Source organism: Vipera ursinii (assembly GCF_947247035.1).
Source record: "Vipera ursinii genome assembly, chromosome: Z".
Lineage (NCBI taxonomy): Eukaryota > Metazoa > Chordata > Lepidosauria > Squamata > Viperidae > Vipera > Vipera ursinii.
This window is the reverse complement of record NC_139517.1, coordinates 85,023,686-85,044,490: the sequence shown is the minus strand read 5'-3', so window position 1 is coordinate 85,044,490 and position 20,805 is coordinate 85,023,686. Positions and strand designations below refer to the sequence as shown.

At 38.0% G+C, this 20,805-nt stretch overlaps 1 protein-coding gene across 4 annotated transcripts in view; it reads left to right on the top strand.

The window, feature by feature from the left end:
- The first annotated feature begins 5,458 nt into the window (after positions 1-5,458).
- Positions 5,459-20,805, top strand: part of KAT2B (lysine acetyltransferase 2B) — a 78,581-nt gene continuing 63,234 nt past the window's right edge. For all 4 annotated transcript variants that reach the window (XM_083376123.1, XM_083376124.1, XM_083376122.1 and 1 more), the window contains exon 1: positions 5,459-5,857. In XM_083376123.1, coding sequence (XP_083232249.1) covers positions 5,528-5,857 — 330 coding nt within the window. In that variant the 5' untranslated portion in view covers positions 5,459-5,527. The remainder of the gene's footprint in view (positions 5,858-20,805) is intronic.

The following is a 20,805-nucleotide window of genomic DNA, read 5'->3' as shown; positions in this document are numbered from 1 at the left end:
ATTTTAAAGTAATTATGGGAGCATGATATTTGAAATTTATTTTTGAAACTGAAATCTAAAAAGATGTTAATTAAATTCTAATGGAAAATAAAAGGCTAACTGCTAACTAGTTGCACAGGCTATATTTTTAAAAGTCTTTATTTACTGCTGAACAATATTTACAATGGTATAATTATCACAATGGTATAATTTGGCTGTGGTGGGTGTGCCAATGAGAATCTAAGTAGCAATATTTGATTTCCTATCCATTGTCTTAGAACCAAAAATAAAATGGAGGGGGGGACTTTCACTGTATATAGAAGATACCAATGTCAATTATCTCATCAAAGCTTTGTTTAGGAATAGATAATTAATGTCTTGGCCTTGGACCATTTAGCTGTTGTATGTGCTAATAAAGATTAAAATAGCCAACCTCCTTAAGTCATAGCAAGAAGAAAGGACAGATAGTTATTTCTGGAAGTTTATGCAAGACAGTGACCATAGGAAGTGTTTTTCTTGCTTCCTAGTATGGGAAAACCTAAGCATTATATTTTATTTTTCTAGATTATCAGCAATAAAACAAAAGTTGTTATAAAAGCCAAACTCTTGCTGTCAAAAGTTAATGTAGAACACCATCAATATGTTATGTTACATAATGTAATGAATCAAGAATGTGGTCAAATATTGTTTAGTGCAAGTATTATTTAGTCTAGTATCCTGGATTAAAAACAAAATAAACAGGCACAACTTCAAGAGTAAATAAAAAGTTCATTAAAAAAGTGGGCACCACTATTTTCATAGTGTAATATAATTTGTTGTTTGCTTACTTCTATATTAAGACAATCATTTTCTTAAATAATCTTAACAGTCTCGCCTACAAAATTAAAATAAACAAACATAGTTAGGAAGAAATAATTTTGCATCTGTTGAACATAGCTTTTTAATAAAATACTTTAAGATATTTTATTTTAGATCTTAAAATACAGTGTTAGGAAATGATCAACAGTATAATCCAATATGTGTCTATTTAAAAGTAAATTATTCAGTAGGGATTATTTTCAGTTAACTAGGAATAGCCTTGTATCATAAATATTTTTAGATTTAAATACAGGGGGGATGATTTAAATATTAAGAACCAGATTATTAAGCATAATTATGTTTCTTTTTTCTGCATGATATGGGGAAGGAGCTCTTAGGTCATTTCACATATAATTATACAATAAAGGATGATTACATTTACACATCATGCAAGGTCCATGGTTTACTATACAAAACACAATTACTAGGTTAAACAAACTAATAAAACAGGCTATGATTTTTTTTAGAGAAAAGGCTAAGTATATACATTGCACTAAAAAAAGACCAAACAAAATTCATTATTGCTAAGAGGACAACTCATTTAATGGAATTTTGGCTTGACATGGAGATAAAACATATATGAATAGTGGTGGAATGGGATACCTAGTAGAACACAGCAAATTATCCCTTGAAAAACAGCTGTACAAAAACTTATTCTGAACCAAAAAATACACTTAATTATATATGTTGCGGGACTCATTACTTTAATTCTGTGTAAGATGGGGAGCTTCTTAAATTGGACATGCCATTTGTAGTTTTCAAAAATGTAAATTATATTTTAAATTTATTAGAAAAAACTGGTTAATTAAATATTTTTAAAGCAATCAACTTAGCTGATTAAACACTGTCACAACGGAGAAAATAAGGAACTAGCATGAAAACACAGTAGGCAGCAGACAAAATATTGATGTAAGATGGATGTTATTGAATAGATACTATTTTAGAAGTATTTAAAAACATTTAAAAAGCATTAAGAAGGGGCAGTTTAAGAACTAAATAAAAATGCATTGAACTAGAACGTCTTGCTGTACATTGGCTAAAATTATTTTATTCTTTACATTTTTGCTACAGAAGCCAGGAAAAAATAGTTACAAAATAGGAATTTTAGAAGTAGAAAATTATGTGAATTTATGACTCAGGTGTGGTGGCACAGGGAGCATCAAGTTTACGAATTCTATACAAAGCCAGTGTGAATGTCCCAAAGCAACCCTGGAACTTCAAGGCAAGTTGAGAATCATTATACAATATGAGCTAGATTTTCAACCTCATATATGAGGTCTCTGCTTGTGATTATGTGCCTGTAATACATATTTAGAAGCTCAATTAAATCCTTTTAAGTGATTTGGATTTCAGTCCTGATACTCCCAAGAATAAAAGTTGTTGTAGTTCAATGTTATTGCAAAATACTATTTTTAAAATTAAAACTTATTGAAATCTACTTTTTATTTCTGATTTGTTTGTCCACTGTAACTGGAATGTGTGATTGTCTTTAGGCATGCAGAGCCCTGGCCAGTGGAACTAGTTTTGTAAAGCTTTCCTGTTGCTTTTTTCGGCCATGTTCAGTCTTTACCCCTCTCTGACTATCTAATCACAGCCTTCTTGAATTTATGCTTTTCACTCAGTGAAAATCTGTAAATCAGTACCTTAAGCTTCTAGAAAGCGGTATGTTCTTTGGAATTCCTTTCTCTGATACTGTTGCACATTAATTCTGGACTAGTAGTTAAGTCCAATGTTTACAATTATTACTATAGTAACGGTATCCTTAGCCACTGAGATATTGTTCTGATTTGTATTATGTAGCAAGGCTAAAATTGGTGCTTCCTGTTTTGTTTTGGGCTTCTGTATTTTTGTTTCTCTTAGACAAATCAAAACCAAGAAATATCCTTAACATTTGAACTTAATGGAGGTATCATTAGCTCCTTAGTACCTTAAGCTATATTGTTTCATGAACAGATTCTGCTGCTAAATGCACAAAAAATTGAAAGCTTATAAATAAAATCCATCCATGAATTTGGTTTGTCTTGATTTTCATCATCAGCATATTGCAGCAATCTGCTCATTATTAAGGAAGTATTTGTGTTAATAGGATGTTACATCCAGCTTAAACCAGTCTTCAAGATCTATTGACATTAGTGTGATGTGAAAGTGCTTACAACTGCCAAATTTACTGATTAAGTGTTGGATTTAGGTTGGAAAGACTGAGGTTCAAGTCCCTGTTCAATCATGGTGTTTAGTAAATGATTTGAGCCAATCATTTTCTGTCTAGGCATTTGTCAGGAGTTAATACAGTACAGACTTGAACACACACTCTTTCTCAGATTTATCATGGAGAAAAATTAAGCACTGTGTTAGCTGCTTAGAGTTCCATTTTAAAAAAGTGGCAAAAAGATGCAAAATAAGTAAGAGTAAGGTTTGTATTCAACATACTAGGTATGATCACAGCAAAGCCTTCTGTAGATATAACAACATAATGTCTGAAGTAAATGTATGAATTTATGACTGGTCCTTTTTGAACTGATTACATTAAGAGTTAAAATGGTTGCCTTTGAATCATCCTCAACTCCTAGTGACAGCCTTAACTAATCCCTTAAATTTTGTTGGCAAGATATTTGTTTTGCTCTAGCTTTCTTCTTGCAAGGGCTGAGAATGAGTAACTGGCCCAAAGTGATCCAGCTGGTTTTATGCTTAAAGCTGGACTAGAATTACAATATCCTGATTTCTAGCTCAGTGACTTAACATACAATTGTAAGGACTGGAATTCATTTTTAAATGTTTGCTCTGGCAGCAAACTGTCTTTTGTCATTCGAGACCAAGTAGGTAACAACCAAAAAAGAGCTTTTAAGTTGTACCATCATTTAGCATTATTTTTTCCTAAATAAATTTGATACGTACCAAAATCTTTTGGAGTCATGTGAAAAGACTTTTTGATAGTATCTTTGTAAGTAATTGGCTTGGAAGTGTTAAAATATATGATATAGAAATCTTTAAATAAATACAGTAAGAGATATAATTTTGTGCTACAGCTGTTTTTAATGTAATCTTTATTAATGTTCTACATGTAAAATAAACATGAAACACAATACAGAAATGAAAATAGAAATATGAACCTGCAGAACTAAACATCTAACTTAAAAAACCTTAGCCCTCCTATTCTAAAAAGAATTAAAAGGCCATCTTACTCTAGATTAGTTTTCAACTATTGTAAAGCTTGCCTAAGTCTAGTTTGAACACTATTTTGACACAAACTACCATGGACCAATTGTTTATTGCTGCATGAATTATCCTCTGGAGAGAATATATACCATTGGTAGGGCAAAGGATTAATAAAAAACAATGAAGCAAAAAGTCAGTGAAATAGATAATCAACAAAAGAGTTAGTTAGGTTGTCATTTTAATGCTTATCTCCTCCAGCAAATCATTTCAGGAAATGGCAGCTTGTTAACTAGAGAGCTGATTTTCTCCAACATACATCTCATCTCTCTCTTTCTCGCAATTTTAAAAAAGTTGGTCGCGAGGAAGTCGAAGCAAGGTTTTCCATTGCCAGCTATCACTTTTCCCTTCCTGCAATTTTAACCAGTTTTTCTTTAATCCAAGCCAAAGTAACAATGGTTGTTGAAACTCCACCCGGGTGCCTTTTCAGCATTTACCTTCAACAGGTCTGCGAGCTCGCTTTCTAACGCAACAACTTTTTCAGAAATGAACGTATGAAGGAATGAACGAACCGTGAACTTCCTTTTATCCTAAAGACATTGCTCTGTGCTCTTTGGAAGCAAGGGAAAGGCCGCGAGATAACTTATGTAGGCGGGAGCGCATGTTTGGCTGTCACCACTACGGTACTTGGCGCGCGCACAAGGGTGGAAGCGCGCACAAGGCAGCTGTTATCACCCGAGGGCCTCGGTCCAGTCTGCTGCGGACCAGGTTCACCCCTTTCTCTACCTTTTGAGGAAGTGGCACGCATCCAGGGAACTTCTCACTTTCGCCTCCGAGTGGTAGTTTTTACACAGCAAATATCCGTGCGCGCGCCCGAGTTCTGTGACATGGTAGAGTGCCGGAGATTTATTGCGGCATAAGCTGGTATCTCACGGCACCTCTAAAGTCCTCGTCTTCATGATTCCAGAAGACTTATTTCGTAACAAATTAGAGAAGTCTGGATTCTGTAACAGAGGGGCTTTCGCTAACCTGACCCACTCCATTCCCCCCTGCCATCATAGCTCCTTTCTCCGCAGACGATCCTTGGGCATGGGCGCCGCGCGCAGGGCACAGAGAAGTACGATGCCCGTCCTGGGGCGCAAAAATGGACTCTGGAAGGTTACATAGCCGTGAATATGCTGCTAAGGGAGAACTGTTGGAGGCGGCGCTGTTTTAGTACCTAGGCGAGGGAGGCCCAGGCCGTGTCGGCAGCGGGATCTTTCCGCCAAGAGGGACAACCACGCCAAGCTCTAAGAACATGTCCGTCTTTCTCCCTTACTGTCTCCTTAACAGGCGCCTCGCCTCCGCCTTCTCTTCCCTTCCCCAGCAGGACCCGCCCGCGGTGCGGCCTGTCCCCTCCCTCCTTGGGAGCAGCCGGCGGCTGCAAAGCGGGGAAAGGGGAGGGTCCAGAGCGCTCGACGGGCGCGCTGAACCGGGCACGGAGCAAGGCTGGCGTCGGTCACAACACAGCCGAGCCTCCCGCCGCCCGCGCTGCTGCGGCATGTCTGAGGCTGGTGCGGCCGGGCTTGGAGCTGCAGCTGCAGCGGCAGCAGGAGCAAGCCTTGGGGTCAACGGCGGCGGGGCCGGAGCACTGCAGCAGGGTTCCCCGGCCGCTGGAGGGTTGCCTGCTTGTGGTCCCGCCCGAGCTGTTATCGCTGCTGCCGCAGCTGCTACTGCTGAGAGCCCTGCAGGAGGAGGCAGTGGAAGTGGTAGTAGTAGCAACAGCGGCGGGGGGCTCGGCTCAGCTCGTATAGCGGGGAAGAAGGCACAGCTTCGCTCTGCACCCCGCGCCAAGAAGCTAGAGAAACTGGGAGTTTATTCTGCCTGCAAGGTACTCAGCCAGCTCTCGGGTGGGGAGGAAAAACAGACAAGATTAAGGGATTGCATCGACGTCCAGCACAGAGGTCGCCGCACTTGCTGCTTGCCCTTAGGGGGCGCCCAAAGATGTAGCTGTTGCAGTTTATAGTTGTCGTCAGAAGGGGAGGTGCGGGAGTGGTTCGCTGGGACTGCAGCCGGTGCTTTTAATGAAATAAATAGGCTCTAAAACGCAGCGGTTGGCTCGGTGGTCATTTTGAGGGTACGCCTGTGCGGTTTGCCGCTGGATTTCCTATTCGTGTATAGCGTGGCAATTCTTTTCCAATTGGAAAAGTGGTTTTCTGCTCAATTATTCGTGTGTACCTGTGTGTTTTATAAAGAGCAATTCTGATTAATTATTTCTTGCATATATCCATGGTTTTTAATTCGCAGTACAAAATTCTGTTGCATCAGTTGGAGTGCTGTGTGCGAAATACTACATAGACTTTAAAAATATCAGATGTCAAATATAAAAATTGCTTGAAAATGAAACTGTCCTAGACATTGTCCTTGTGTGGAACAACTGTGAATATTTAGGGTAAAAACTTTTTAGTGCTGGTCAGATCTTCACTAGATCTTCATTTCATTTGCTTCAACTCTAGCAAGATGCAAAACGTGCTAAAATTTAGCCCATATAACAATTGTCAGAGATCAACTCCCCTTTCCTTTGTTCATCTGCTCAGTGGAGACACCTTTGGTTACCTCTCTGTAATCTGCACAGCAGTATTTTTCAGTTTACCTTTCTCTGGCTTTGTTTTGCTTTTTGTCTGCAAAGCTTAGCTCAGTTTCTTCACTTGAATCTTTTGTTATCATTCCATGTGACTCATTTCTGCTCTGCTTCTGAATAAGTTTCTCCAACCTGGTGTCCTGATAATTACAGTCACGGTGCCCCTGAGAATATAGGAAATTACATCTCTACAAGTTCTGGATGGCATCAAGCTTGGGAGTAGGTTACCTGCTCCATTCTGTTTTGTATCTTTTAACACTCTACTGAGTTTTTTCAAAGTTGTTTTCCTCTTTGTAACTACTATTTGAACAAGCTGGCCTGGCCTGATGGGGGATGTATTGGGGTTTTTATTCCGGGTTTTTATACTATTATTTATTGTTTTAGCTCGGGCCTCTATTTAATTCTCTTTTAACTTTTGTACTTTGTATTTTATATGTGCCCTGTTCACCACCCTGAGTCCTTCGGGAGAAGGGCGGTATACAAATATAATAAACTTAAACTTAAACTTAGCCTATAATCCCATCATCAATCTTTATTTATTTTAGGTCCATCTTTTAATATGCATATTCCTAGTGATATGTTGGAAGAAGTGTTTTAAGGAGGAGAGCACAGATGTGTGCATTAAGAGGGAGTGCTTTACCATTCTGCTCCAGTTTTTTTGCAGTAGTAAGAAAATAAACTCTCTTGGCAGCAGTCATAAAAAGATACACTGCTGAAACGAAGCAGAATGTCAGTGTAAGTAACAGAGTCAAGAGAACTCAACCCCAACAGGCTATGCCAGCTTTGGTTTTCATTGTGTTATTTGCTTGATAAAATGCTGTTTCAATTGTTTCTCATGTAAACATAAAATTAGGCACAAAACCAAATTCTGCTTTAAACAGCCACTGTATTTGCTAAGAGATAAACAATTCTGCTTCCTGATTTTTTTTATTTTTTTTTTCCAGCAGGGGAGGTATGCAAAAAAGTCATTCCAGCAACTCCCTATTGAATAGTGTGTAGTGCCAGTGAATGTGAGAGAGGAGGAGAATAAAAGAGATACTTGTATTGGAGACAAGCAGTTATAGCTCCTCCTGTTCACCCACTTCCTTCTGCCAAATCTTGGCAACAGAGCCTTTGTTTTGACAGGATGGCAGCAGAAGGAGGTGGGGATTGTGGCTTGTTCCTTCTGCAGCCTATGGCTGACAAGAACTCTGACACACACGCACACAAAAGTGGATTACCAATTGTGTGAGGTTAGAAAGAGCTCAGCAGCCTGGAAACGCATTGAAAGGATTTTTTTCTCTCTGTTTATATCAATGTTATTACTGCAAAAGGAAGTTAGGTCAAATAAAGCCATGCAGAGCTTTATTTATCCTATTACAGTTTTTGAAGAAATTTTGCTCATAGTGTGCATTCTTCCTTTTTCTCATTTTAATCTAGTAGTACCATGTACTATGTAGGTCTTGAGTGGTGGTGACAGGCGTAATATCATTTAGATAGTCCAGTGTTATATGGAGATTTGAATTTTTATCTTCCAAGGCCCTAGTTCTCCACTCTTATATTCTTGCCTTTAAACAGATTTTATGTTGCGTTTTATATATTTTTATTTCATGAATGTATAATATTAAAAGATGAGCAAGGCTTCAAAAGTGATTAAGTGCAACAATTAAAAAATAAAAAATGATCTAGTAAACTATAAAGAGAGAAACTTCCAGAACTTTGACCATGTTGCTGAAAGGTTCTTATTTTTTGTAATTTAAAAAAAGTACAAACCGTGACACACCACATATATTGAAGTTGCTTATGTACTGCTGCAAATCAGGAAAGATTTATCTTTCCTATGTTGTGTTATAATTCATTTAACTAATTATATCACTGGAAAAATCATTGATATCTTTATATATAGATTCCAAATATTAGGGATATAGCCAGGAAAAAGAAAAAATGACTTTCATGTAGAGTGATTGATTCAGACTCTTGTTATCAACACTCTTCATATTAGCCTAAAATGCTATAAAAATAGGAAAAAACAGTCCAGCTCACTAATGTTTCAACTCTGTGACCATCATAAATATGAGTCAATTGCCAAGTGTCTGAATTTTGATCACATGATCAAGGTCATAATTCTGAAAAATGGTCACAAGGCATTTTTTCAGTAATGTAACTTTGAACGGCCACTAATGAAGTACTGTAAATCGAGGACTACTTGTATATGCATTTATAGCAGCTGCGCTTAAACTTAATTATTAGTTATCTACTTTAGGACACAGAAATATCAAAGTAGATATTCTGTTTTTAATTCCAATTACATATGCTTAAGTTTGCTTTAATAATTGTTGACCAGTTAACATTCACTTTCTGAGAGATGTGCATATTCTTCCTTTTCATTTTCCTAGGTAGACAAATAAGATTTCCATATTATGTTTAAATAAATTGTATTCTAATAATCAAATTCTGTTTTCTTTATTATAACCCAGTAAAGTTGTATGTGAAAGATTATTTGGTTGGATATTTTGGAGAAGTAAATTTTTACTTTGCTTTGATTGAATAACACAGTTTTAATTATGGGGCATCCCTTTGCTTCTATTGTACAGGTTCTAGTCATACATTTTTCCCTTTGGAAAATTTTATTAAATGCACACACTAATGTTTTGGCTCAGGATTCTTTAGAGCAAAGGCAAGTGAGTTATGATTTGTGGAGTCTGTAGAAACTTTTGACAAGCCTACAGATTTCTTTTCTAGATTAGTTTTATGCAGAACTTGCTGTTCTGTAGAACATCAACAGATTCCATTTTCCTTTCAGACTGGTCTGATAGGGTCAGCCACAGTAGTGAGAAGCTGCGAAATAATTCCTCACCCCAACTGTCTAGTGCTCAGTTGTGGAAGGTGCTACCTGATACTCAGTTCAATGAGGCTTAATGAGCTCCACTCCCTTTTGCCACTTTTTAACCCCTCACCCAATGTGGTATGTATGTACTTATGTATAAAGTTAAAAAAAAAACAGTGAGAGGAAATTCCTAGAGCAGTCCCATTTGGGACCTCTGTATGATTTCATCCTTAAGCCTGAAACCTGAAAAAGTTATCACTATCCTTGTGTCCTTTTTTTGGACGATATGGTCAGGAGTGCAAGAACAAACAAGCAGAATGACATTTGTCTTTAGAAAGTGTTTACTTGGGGAAAAATGACAATTGTACTGGTAAATATAGTTGTAAATATATCTGCATACAAAGTACTTCAAGTACTTTTAACCAAGTCCCTATCTATTCCTTGTAATAACATTCATTTCATTTTATAGTATAATGCAAATAATTATAACATAAAATATATAATAAATATGTAATATTAATAAAATAAATTCAAACAATTGCACACTTACTGCTCAAATTAGGCATAATCACATGAACCTGAATGAATATAGAAATATTTATAACCTTGTTAAGCAGTAAATTATTCAAGCAATGATTTAAAAAAATTCAGTTACTGCCTTTCAAACATTGAATAAAGAAAAGAAGGAACAAGAACGTCACATTTCATTGCAAAATAAAAGACTTAAAATTAATATATAACACATCCTAAAATCTGAAAACTCTTTTTCATGCATACTTCCTACGACTTTTTTCATACATTATATGGCAACAAATTCTCCAAGTTTATGATTCATCTAGATATATTAGTATTTCTTTACATCTGGGGTCCCCAACATTGAGCTGTGGGCCCTACAGGTCCTTCCAGGATTTCCCTTGACAGCTTCCAGGTTTTATGTCTCACTTGATTTCATTTTATTCTTAAAAATAAATTTAAATAAAGTTGTGGTTGTAAACAAGAGCTTGAGGGTTTTATTGCATTTAAATTAACCTATATTCTTTGTTATAGCTACATTCAGATCAGTTTAAATTAGTCAAACAATAATTAGAAATAAAGGTGCTCTTTTGTACTGACTCCACTAGCTCATTGGTCCTCTGCACCAGTCTTTTGCAATTTATGTGTTCCAAATATTCTGGACTACCATTCTCATAATCTTTGGAGATTGCCCATACGACTGATCATTGCAGTTGCTATTCAAAGCATTTTAAGAATATCAATTTGGTAATTGCACATCTTTGTGGATTTTGCAAAGTTTAAGGTAGATAACTTTAGTGGAGATTGAATAGGAGTCTCTTACATTGATATACTGTCTTTTTTGATATTAACTGTCATATAAACCATATACTTAGCGAAAATTTCCCAAGATTATATGCAACTCCAATTCTGTTTTTCAAAACAATTAAATGTAGAGAATTGTGATTTATCCCAACTCTTAATTAAAATGGGCTCAGACTATAGGTTTTTGACCAATTAATTAGAATACATTATAATTTTATGAACTTGTACCTAACAGAGAACTTTTTTATGAAGCAGTGGGAAAGGAATGGAAAGAGGCTTATATAAAGTAAGCTTATTGTGATTTTGTGTTATTTTCTACTTAGGAATAGGAAGATTCCTGATGTTTTTAATAATAACTCAGTTTATTTTTTGTCATATTTAAGAACTACTATCTCCTTCATAGGATGGCATGGTGGCTCAGTAGGTAAGACATTGAGCTTGTCAGCTGGAAAGCTGGTAGCTCAGGTTTAAGACCCAAGTGCCATGTGATGGGGTGAACTCCCATCCTTGCCCCATCTCCTGCCAACCTAGGAGTTGCAAAACATGCAAATGCAAGTAGATAAATAGTACCACTTCACGGAAGAGTAACAGTGCTCCATGACATGCTGGCCACATAATCTCATAAAGTGCTGGCTCAATGGCCTTGAAACAGAAATGAGCACCTTTGTAGAGAGACTTACATTTGAAACAGGATTGAAGTAAAGATGTTTATAGGGCGGCAATGTCTAATCCCAATTAAGTTTAATTTGGTAGTTTTCAAATTATGAATCCCAGTCATGGAATGCATTTTTGTGTACAAATTCTAACAAACAAATTATCACAAATCTTTCTGATCATAACTCATGCGCATTTTAAAAACATTTTAGGCTGAAGAAGTAGACTTTTTTTTACAAGATTCTGTTTCAAAATCACTTTGTTAAATTAAATGCTCTTGAATGTTGCCTCGTTAATTCATTTTAAAACATGCTATATTTTGAGCAATGTAGCAAGCAATTTGGCCCCTAATTTGGGCAATGTAGCAAGCAATATAGTCCTATTTCTGTGTTATCAAACTTTGATTCACAATTTGCTGGACCAAGGCCAATGTTTAATACCATGCATTCTAATTTTAACCTTTTATTGCACAATATTGATTTAAAGAATGAACAGTAAATGTGGCAACCATATGGATTAATCATGACAGTTTTTGAGGAAAGTAATTTAAATATGATTTACAACTGATGCTTTGGAATAAAAGAAAATAACAGCAGAACATGTTCATCATGAAACAAATCCATAGTAATTTATTTTTCACTATTGGTTAGCATAAGACCCTTGATAAACATTTTAGCTTAGGGAATGCATTAATACAAAATTTATGTAACTATATTGAAGTAATCCAATAGTAGATTTTATTCCTGTTTACAATATAGAGAATGTTCCTATATTTACTGTGTCCCTGGTGAGTGAAATGTGAATCTGAAGTGGAGTGAGTAGCTAGAAGGAACTGTTTAGAATGGGAAGACTCAGATTCAAATTCTCTGCTATGAATCTTGTTGTAGTTCTTAATGCAATCATTGCAGATAGAAATTGTTATGCACGTGTGTGTGTGTGTGTGTGTGTGTGTGTGTGTATTGATTGGTGGGGGGGTTGCGGTGGGTAGGTAGGTAGGTAAGTAGATGGGTGGGTGGAGATAGATAGACAGATCGATAGTCTGATAGTCTTTCAAATTCAAAGAAGACTGTTGTGGAGTTCACCTGTGGACATGGAGGTGATTGTGCAGTCCTAGTCTGGAGGTGAAGAATCTAGCACAATGGAGGCACTGAAAGTCTATTGTAATAACTATGGGTGTTATCCTATGGTGCCACTTACAGTTTTCTAGCAGTTTTTCATGGTGCCTGTTTTCAAAGCCAGTGGAGATGTTTTAGCACAGGGCCTACTAACAGGTCTGTTAGCAGACCCAGCTAGTAAATCCCTTGGCTGTATGTCACAGTGGTGTAGGATTTTCTTTGTAGTGTCTTTGTAGAGCTTGTGTCTTTCCAGTCTCCAGTATACCATAGTATACCAGTATACCATACCATTGGTGAGGCATGCAATAGTCATCCATTCTGATGATGTGTCCCAATGAAGTATATCTGGGCTTTGCTAATCAGGGACCCAATGCTGGTGGACTTCGTGCAGTCCAAGATTTCCAGTTGAAAACTGAGTCTTGTCAAAGAATTCTAGGAATGGAGCAGAAAACATGCATGTGAAATTTCCCAGTTATTTGATGTATTACTGGTACATAGTCCAGTATAACCACAGGTTTGTAGACTTTCAGCTTTATGGGGATATGGACATTGTGTTGATTGAGCAGTCTAGTATGCAGTTGCTTCAGAGCCTGTCTGGCTTTGCTGATCCTTGAGTCAGTTTCTTTGTCCAAGACCCGAGATGATACTTCTCAGGTATTGAACTGTTTACCTTTGTCAGCTGGGTTGGTTTTACAGATATTTGGCATGGGCTAGTGAAGTACTTCAGTCTTGTTCAGGTTGATAGTAAATCTGAAAAGGATAGCAATGTCTGAGAATTCATTCAGCATCAACCGTAATCACTCTTGTTGTGTGCCAGGAGCATACAGTCATCATCAAAGAAGGGATCCTTGAATTACTATATGGAGTCACTTTGTCCATCCATTCAAATGTTGTAGATCACAGAGAAAACAGTTTAGTTGGAATCTGTTGTATACTCTCCAGTCCCTGTACAGCATAAGGCAACATGTAATTGAAGAACAGATTGAACAGGACCGGTATTAGGACACAACTTCAATTCACCTCATTGGAAATAGCAAATGCAGTTGATGTATCACTGTAAAGAACCTTCCCTGTCATTCCATCATGGAGTAGGTGAATCAACTTCACAAATTTCTTCAGTCATCCAGAAGATTTCAGGATGGACCAGAGAGCCTTCTTGTTTACAGTGTCAAATGCCTTTGTCAGGTCAATGAAGATAGAGTAAAGAGATTTATTCTGCTCAATGGCAAATCTCATGTCTGCTGTAGTCTGTTCTGGCAGAAAGCGTCACTGCACCTCTGGGAGATTCTTTTTTAAAACAATGACAAGACTGTTCAGGAGAATCTGAGCAAAAATCTTGCAGTGAGGTAGTCCTGTAGTTCCCACAGTCTAATTTGCTTCCTTTATTTTCTAGAACAGCCACCACGAGAGCATCACAGTCATCAAACATTTCTTCTGCGAGCCTAGTGTCTTCCAAGATTTCTTGGAATGCCTGTAAGGCATTTGGGACTGGTATTTTATAGATTTTGGCAGGAATACCATCATGTCCTGTGGCTTTTTAAAAGTTCATCTGCAAGATTGCTTTCTGGATCTGATGAGAAAAGAGAAGCAGATCTAGAGTAAGACTGGCAACTGAGGAACTTGTTGGAAGATGGCCTATTGAGTAAATTAAATGTAGAATGGTTTATCAATCCTTCCTGATTGATCAGATTTGGCCTATGAGATGACAGTATGAGGGAGTGTCCTAATGTAGAAGGACCACAAAATGCCTTCATGATCATGGTGCTGAAGAACTCTGGTGACATGCATATCTGCATAGCATTTCACCTATACACCCTTTCTGTGCCACCACGTGTCCTCTATACCTTGGAATCCTCCTAGTACTTCGTACTGCAAGTGTTTAAACTTCTCTTTCTTTGAGGTTTATAATGAGTCATAGGCCTTGTTATGGGCATGGAAAGGTCTTGGTGTGTCCAGATTTTCAGTCTTAAGTCTTAACAATTTCCTACAAGTGATGAATTGCCAGAAAGCTTTTTATTTAAGTACATTTTGAAAATGTTGGACAATAATAATAATAATAATAATAATAATAATAATAATAATAACAACAACAACAACAACAACAACAACAACAGCAAGAAGAAGAAGAAGAAGAAGAAGAAAGAAGAAGAAAGAAGAAGAAAGAAGAAGAAAGAAGAAGAAGGATGAAGTTGGAAGGGACCTTGGAGATCATCTAGTCCAACCCCCAGCTCAGGCAGGAAACCCTATACAATTTCGGACAAATGGCTGTCCAGTCTCTTCTAGCACTGTGTTGGCTTTTTTGGCAGCTGCAGCACACTGCTGGCTCATATTTAAGTGATTGTCCATTAGGACTCCGAGAACCCTCTCACAGTTACTACTATTGAGCAAGGTACCCCCTATACTATACCTGTACATTTGGCTTTTCTTGCCTAAATGTAGAACCTTACTTTTTTCACCATTGAATTTCATTTTGTTAGATAGGGCCCAGTGTCTGTCCAGATCCTCCTGTATCTTAAGCCTGTCTTCTGGAGTGTTAGCCATTCCTGCCAGCTTGGTGTCGTCTGCAAATTTGATGAGTTCCCCATTCATCCCTTTGTCCAAATCGTTGGTGAAGATGTTGAAGAGCACTGGGCCCAGAACAGAGCCCTGGGGCACCCCACTACATACTTCCCTCCATGTAGATGTGGTTCCATTGAGGACCACACACTGACTATGGCCGGTCAGCCAGCTACGAATCCATCTGGTGGTGATTCTGTCTAACCCACATTTTTCTATCTTATCAAATGCCTTACTGAAGTCCAAGTAAATTATATCTACAGCATTCCTCTGGTCCACTAATTTTGTCACTTGGTCAAAGAATGTAATAAGATTTGTCTGGCATGATCTGATTTTGACAAATCCATGTTGGCTTTTAGTAATGACTTTGTTTGCCTCTAGGTGCTCGCTGATTCGTTTTTTGATTATCTTTTCCAGAATCTTCCCAGGTATTGAGGTCAGGCTGATAGGTGTGTAATTTCCTGGATTCATTTTTCTCCTTTTTTTAAGATGGGAACTACATCATCTCTTTTCCAATCCTCTGGTAGTTCTCCAGTGCTCCAGGATCTTTGAAAAATATAGTTCAGTGGTTCTGAGATCACATCTGCCAGTTCCTTGAGAACCTTGGGGTGTAATCCATCTGGTCCTGGTGATTTGAACTCGTCTAGACTGGACAGGTGCTCACTTACCATTTTCTTGCCTATCTTAACTTGTGTTTCTGTTCTGTTTTTTATGGCACTATTTTTGATAGGTTGGTCTGTTTTTTCCCTGTTGCAGATGCAAAAAACGAGTTAAATAGTTCTGCTTTCTCCCTGTTGCTTGTCACCTTCTTGCCACTTACATCCACTAATGGATCAATCATTTCCTTCACTTTTTTCTTGTTTTTTACATGTTGAAAGAAGCTTTTTTTGTTATTGTTCACTTTGGTCGCAAGCCTTAGTTCATTTTGAGCCTTAGCTTTCCTCACTTCTTGTTTGCAGGCTCCGGCTATTTGCTGATATTCTGCCTTAGTTATGTGCCCCTCTTTCCATTTTCTATACTTGGCCTTTTTATCTTTCAATTTGTCAGAGAGTTCTTTATGCAGCCATGCTGGTTTCTTTTGAGAGCTGTTATTTTTCCTTTTTGTTGGTATTGTGCTACACTGGGCTTTTATTATCTCACTTTTCAAAATTTCCCAAGCTGCTTGAGTTGTTTTCCCCTTGAGGATTCTCATCCATGGATTCCTTCCCAAACCCTCTGTAAGTTTATTGAAATTAGCTCTCTTAAAGTCCAAGACTCTAGTTTGACTGTGTTCTATTGCTTGTGCTCCCATAATGTTGAATTCCAATATTGCATAATCACTTCCTCCCAAGGTTCTTGTGGCTTCAACACCTTCTATCATTTCATCTCTGTTAGTGAGAATTAGGTCCAAAATGGCTAATCCCCTAGTTCCCTTCTCTACTTTTTGGGTGACAAAGTTGTCTGCTAGGTTTGTCAGGAATCTGTTTGATCTTCCACTTCGTGTGGATTTTGTCTCCCAGTTGATGTCAGGGTAGTTAAAGTCCCCCATTAGTATTGTGATGTGCTTCCTACATACCTTAGTTAGCTGACTAGCAAAAAAGTTCATCTATTTCCTCTGTTTGGTTGGGTGGCCTATAATATACACCTATGGCAATGTCATCCCCCCCTTTTATATTCACCCAAATGCATTCAAGTTTACAGTTTTCATTATTGTTGTCCTCTATTTTTGTAGAGATGTAGTTATTCCTTATATAGAGGGCAACTCAACCTCCTCTTTTATTTGGTCTGTTTCTTTTAAATAATTTAAATTCCCTCTAGCTGTGTGTTCCATTTGTGGGTTTCGTCCCACCATGTTTCCGTAATGGCAACAATATCATATCTGCCCTCATTAACCTGAATTTCTAGTTCACCTGTTTGCTGTTCATACTCTGTGCATTGGTGTATAGACATTTGAGTCCTTTATGTCTGACCCTGTGTTTACTTTCCACATAACCTGTGTGGTGCCTGAGTTCCCCTATTGTCTTACCACCTATATGGTTAGTGCACTTTGTGTGGCACTTGGTAATAGAAGCTTGCTTTTGCTTGACAGCAAGGTTGATATTCTTGTCCACATACACATCTATGTTACATGCAAACACATCTATGTTACATGCATGTTACTTGGCCTGGGTCTTGCAGTCTGCCGATGTTGGATGATGTTCTGACAGTTCTTGGTTACTTGTGGTGTAAAAAACCTGAGTACAGGTTGAGGACCAACCAGATTAGTCTGTGATCTGTCCAGCACTCAGCATGGCCCAGGTAATGGTAAAATCTTTATGGTCATAGTGACATAATCTGACATAGTTAAATAAGTGCCAGTGTTCAGACTTAGGATGTATCCAGGTTGTTTGGTACTTTTTTTGCAAATCAGAACATAGTGTTAGTAATGCAAAGGTTGTGCTCAGTGCATTTGCTCAGAAGGAGCAAGCCATTACTATTTGATTTTCCCAGTACATGCCTTCCAAAGTTTTCATCCCAGTTGTCACTTTCTGTTCCTGCCCTGGCCTTGATGTTGTCCATAGTGACAAATTTGTCCTGGTGGGTTTGAATAATCTGCTCTAGATTCCCATATAAATCTCTTTGTCTGTATTTGAGAGAGTTGGTATCTAGGCACTATAGTAGTGATGTAGTAGGATTTGTTGAGAGAAAAGAAAACGTCATAGTGTGTTCGTTTATTCTAGTAAGTTGTGATGGCTTCATCTAATGACAGCTCAGATGAGGAAGAAGAGCTGATTCTGGGGACTTTGGAGGAGTGTAGAGGAGTGTCAGAAAGATGGTGAGGTCTCCGAGCAGGGAATGGATGGAGAAGGAATGCAGCTGCAACCAGTCAGCAAGAATGAGGAGTAATTGCCTCTTCCACTATATCCCAGGGCATGCTGGGCTGAACTGAAACGAGCAATGGAGGTCAGCGGGGCTATTTGTGAGGAGGCATCCTCACCCCTCCTAATAAGTTACACCAATGTGAATCTATTTAGCCCAATGGGGGAGCAGCATGATGGTGGAAACAATTCAATTTCCTGCTCTGTATGTGTTCTGGCTTTGTGAATGCCTGCCTTTGTTTCTTGACCCTGAGCTTGGATTTAGGATTCATGAGTGGATTCTGAATTTGTACCTTTAGATCTGTGCCTGGATTTAGATTTTGAATTTGGTTGGTTGACTTCGTGCTGGACTTGTGGTCTTTGCTTTATAAAATTGGGGGGGGGGGGCTGTTTGCAGGCAAACCTATTGTAAAAAGGACTTAGGGGAATGATAGAGGCTTGTAGAGTTTTTTAAAAAGCCCTTAAAATCTTTGTTCGTGCATACGTGATCTGGAACAGGACATTAGTAGAGAGGTACAAGTACAGATTGGGGAAGACCTGGCTTAAAAACAGTAACCGTGAGAGGGACCTTGGAATTCTAGTGGACAATCACTTAACCATGAGCTAGCAGTGTGCAGCAGCAGCCAGAAAGGCTAATACAATCCTGGGTTGTATAAACAGAGGCATAGAATCAAGATCATGTGAGGTATTGGTACCGCTTTATAAAACCCTAGTAAGACCACACCTGGAATATTGCAGCCAATTTTGGTCACCATATCATAAAATAATGTTGAGAGTTTGAAAAAATTCAAAGGAGCAACTAAGATGATCAAAGGCTTGGGGACTAAAACATATGAGGAACGGTTGCAGGATTTGGGTATGGCTAGTCTAAAGAAAAGAAGAAATAGGGGAGAATAATAGCAGTATTCCAGTATTTGAGAGGTCACCACAAAGAAGAGGGGGTCAAATTATTCTCCAAAGCTCCAGAGGGCAGGACAAGAAATAATGGTTGGAAACTGATCAAAGAGAGAAGCTACCTGGAATTAAGGAGAAACTTCCTGACAGTAAGGACAATTAACCAGTAGAATAGCTTGCCTTCAGAAATCATGGGCGCTCCATCACTAGAGATTTTAAAAAAGGCTAGACAGTCACTTGTCTGAAACGGTATAGGTTCTCCTGCTTGAGCAGTGGGCTGGACTAGAAGACCTCCAAGGTCCCTTTCAGCCCTATTCTGTTCTGTGTTCTTCTGCAGAGCAGTTTTAATTGCAAAACCTACTCTGTGAATCCTATTGAGAGTCTGTGGTTTCTCTTTGTAAAAGAACATATATCCATTTGCTACTTCCTAAAATGAACCCGCATCTACAAGCCTGGTCTCACTGAGTGTAGTAATATCAATGCTGTAACAGCAAAGTTCAGCTGCTATAAATGTGGTTCATTTATAGGCTGATAACTTGTCTCTAACCAGCAATGTGTGGAAACTCTAGGCTCTGATGATGAATTTTCTTTGATATGTTTTTCTTAATACTTGACTGCTGTGGAACTGATCTGCCAACTGCAGTTGGATAACCAGATATTGTGGGGCCAATCAATAGGGTACCTTTTGTAGCCTATTCGTCATGTGAATGTGGGCAGTGCTATCCTAAAAAGGGCTGCTCGTTCATCTTGGATGTTTCCAGATGTGTTCTTGCCCTGGGTTTTGAGCCAAACAACTATTGTCCAAAATAATTAATTCCATTATTTCTTACAGGAAAAAGACAAAACTAGTTTTAAAAAGAAATGTTAAAACCTGTCCAATTCTTCCTTAACTGTCAATCTGTAGATAGCGTTAGAGGCTAATACAATTGAAAAGTGTTACGGTAAGTATAACATAGTGGTAATATAAGGATAGCTAAATAATATGAGTTTATGTCTTTGCTCTTTTTTAATCCATAACTCACCATCAACTGCGACATAGCATTTCTAAATTATTGCTGGCTTGTTTAGTTTACCAATTTTTAGAAGATTTTCTGTCAACAGTGCCTCAAAGTTCTTTTGAAGAGTTTCATCTGTCGGAACCATGGCATTTTCAGTGTTAAGATTTCTAATTCAAAAGGAAAGCAGCTAACAAAGATAAAAAAAATATTGTTGTGTGTTCCTTTAAATATAACATACAAAATTTAGAATAATGATTTAGTACAACTGATTTAGTAAGAGTTTGATTTTTGCTTTATTATTCTGCATAATGTCTGCATCTTACAGCACAATAGCTGTAAGCCAAGGATGTGGCATCTGAAAACCTTTAGGTAGGGAGGAACCTTGACACCCTTCAAAAAATTTGCACTGTAAATTTGTAACGTGATGAAAGAGGGCATTTGTTAAAATTTTTGGAGATCAGTTATATTTAATTTTATTTTAAACATGTAAATAAGGTAAAGGTAAAGGTTCCCCCGCACATGCGTGCTAGTCGTTTCCGACTCTAGGGGCCGGTGCTCATCTCCGTTTCAAAGCTGAAGAGCCAGCGCTTGTCCGAGGACGTCTCCGTGGTCATGTGGCCCGTGCGCCTTTGGCGTCTAGTCATGCTGGCCACATGACCACGGAAACATGTAAATACAATTAGATTATTTTTATTTTGTTTTTTTTAGCATGACACTGCCTACCTTCTGAAGTGCTCTTATCCCAGCATGCCCTTCAGTGCCATATGTAACAGGAATGGCTAACCTGACATTTCAGGGCATATAGCCTCTACGGTTCCATTGTCATGATCCACGTAACTCTCACTTTGCTCCAAATTGGTACTTTTGTGGGTCATCACTCTTGAGAAGGAATGCCTGCTATAGTTCAGAAAGTTATCGACTTACAACCATTCATTTAGTGACTTCTCAAAGTTACAATGGCATTGAAAAAAAGTGACTTACGTCTATTTTTCGCACTCAGGACTATTGCAGCTTCCCCACA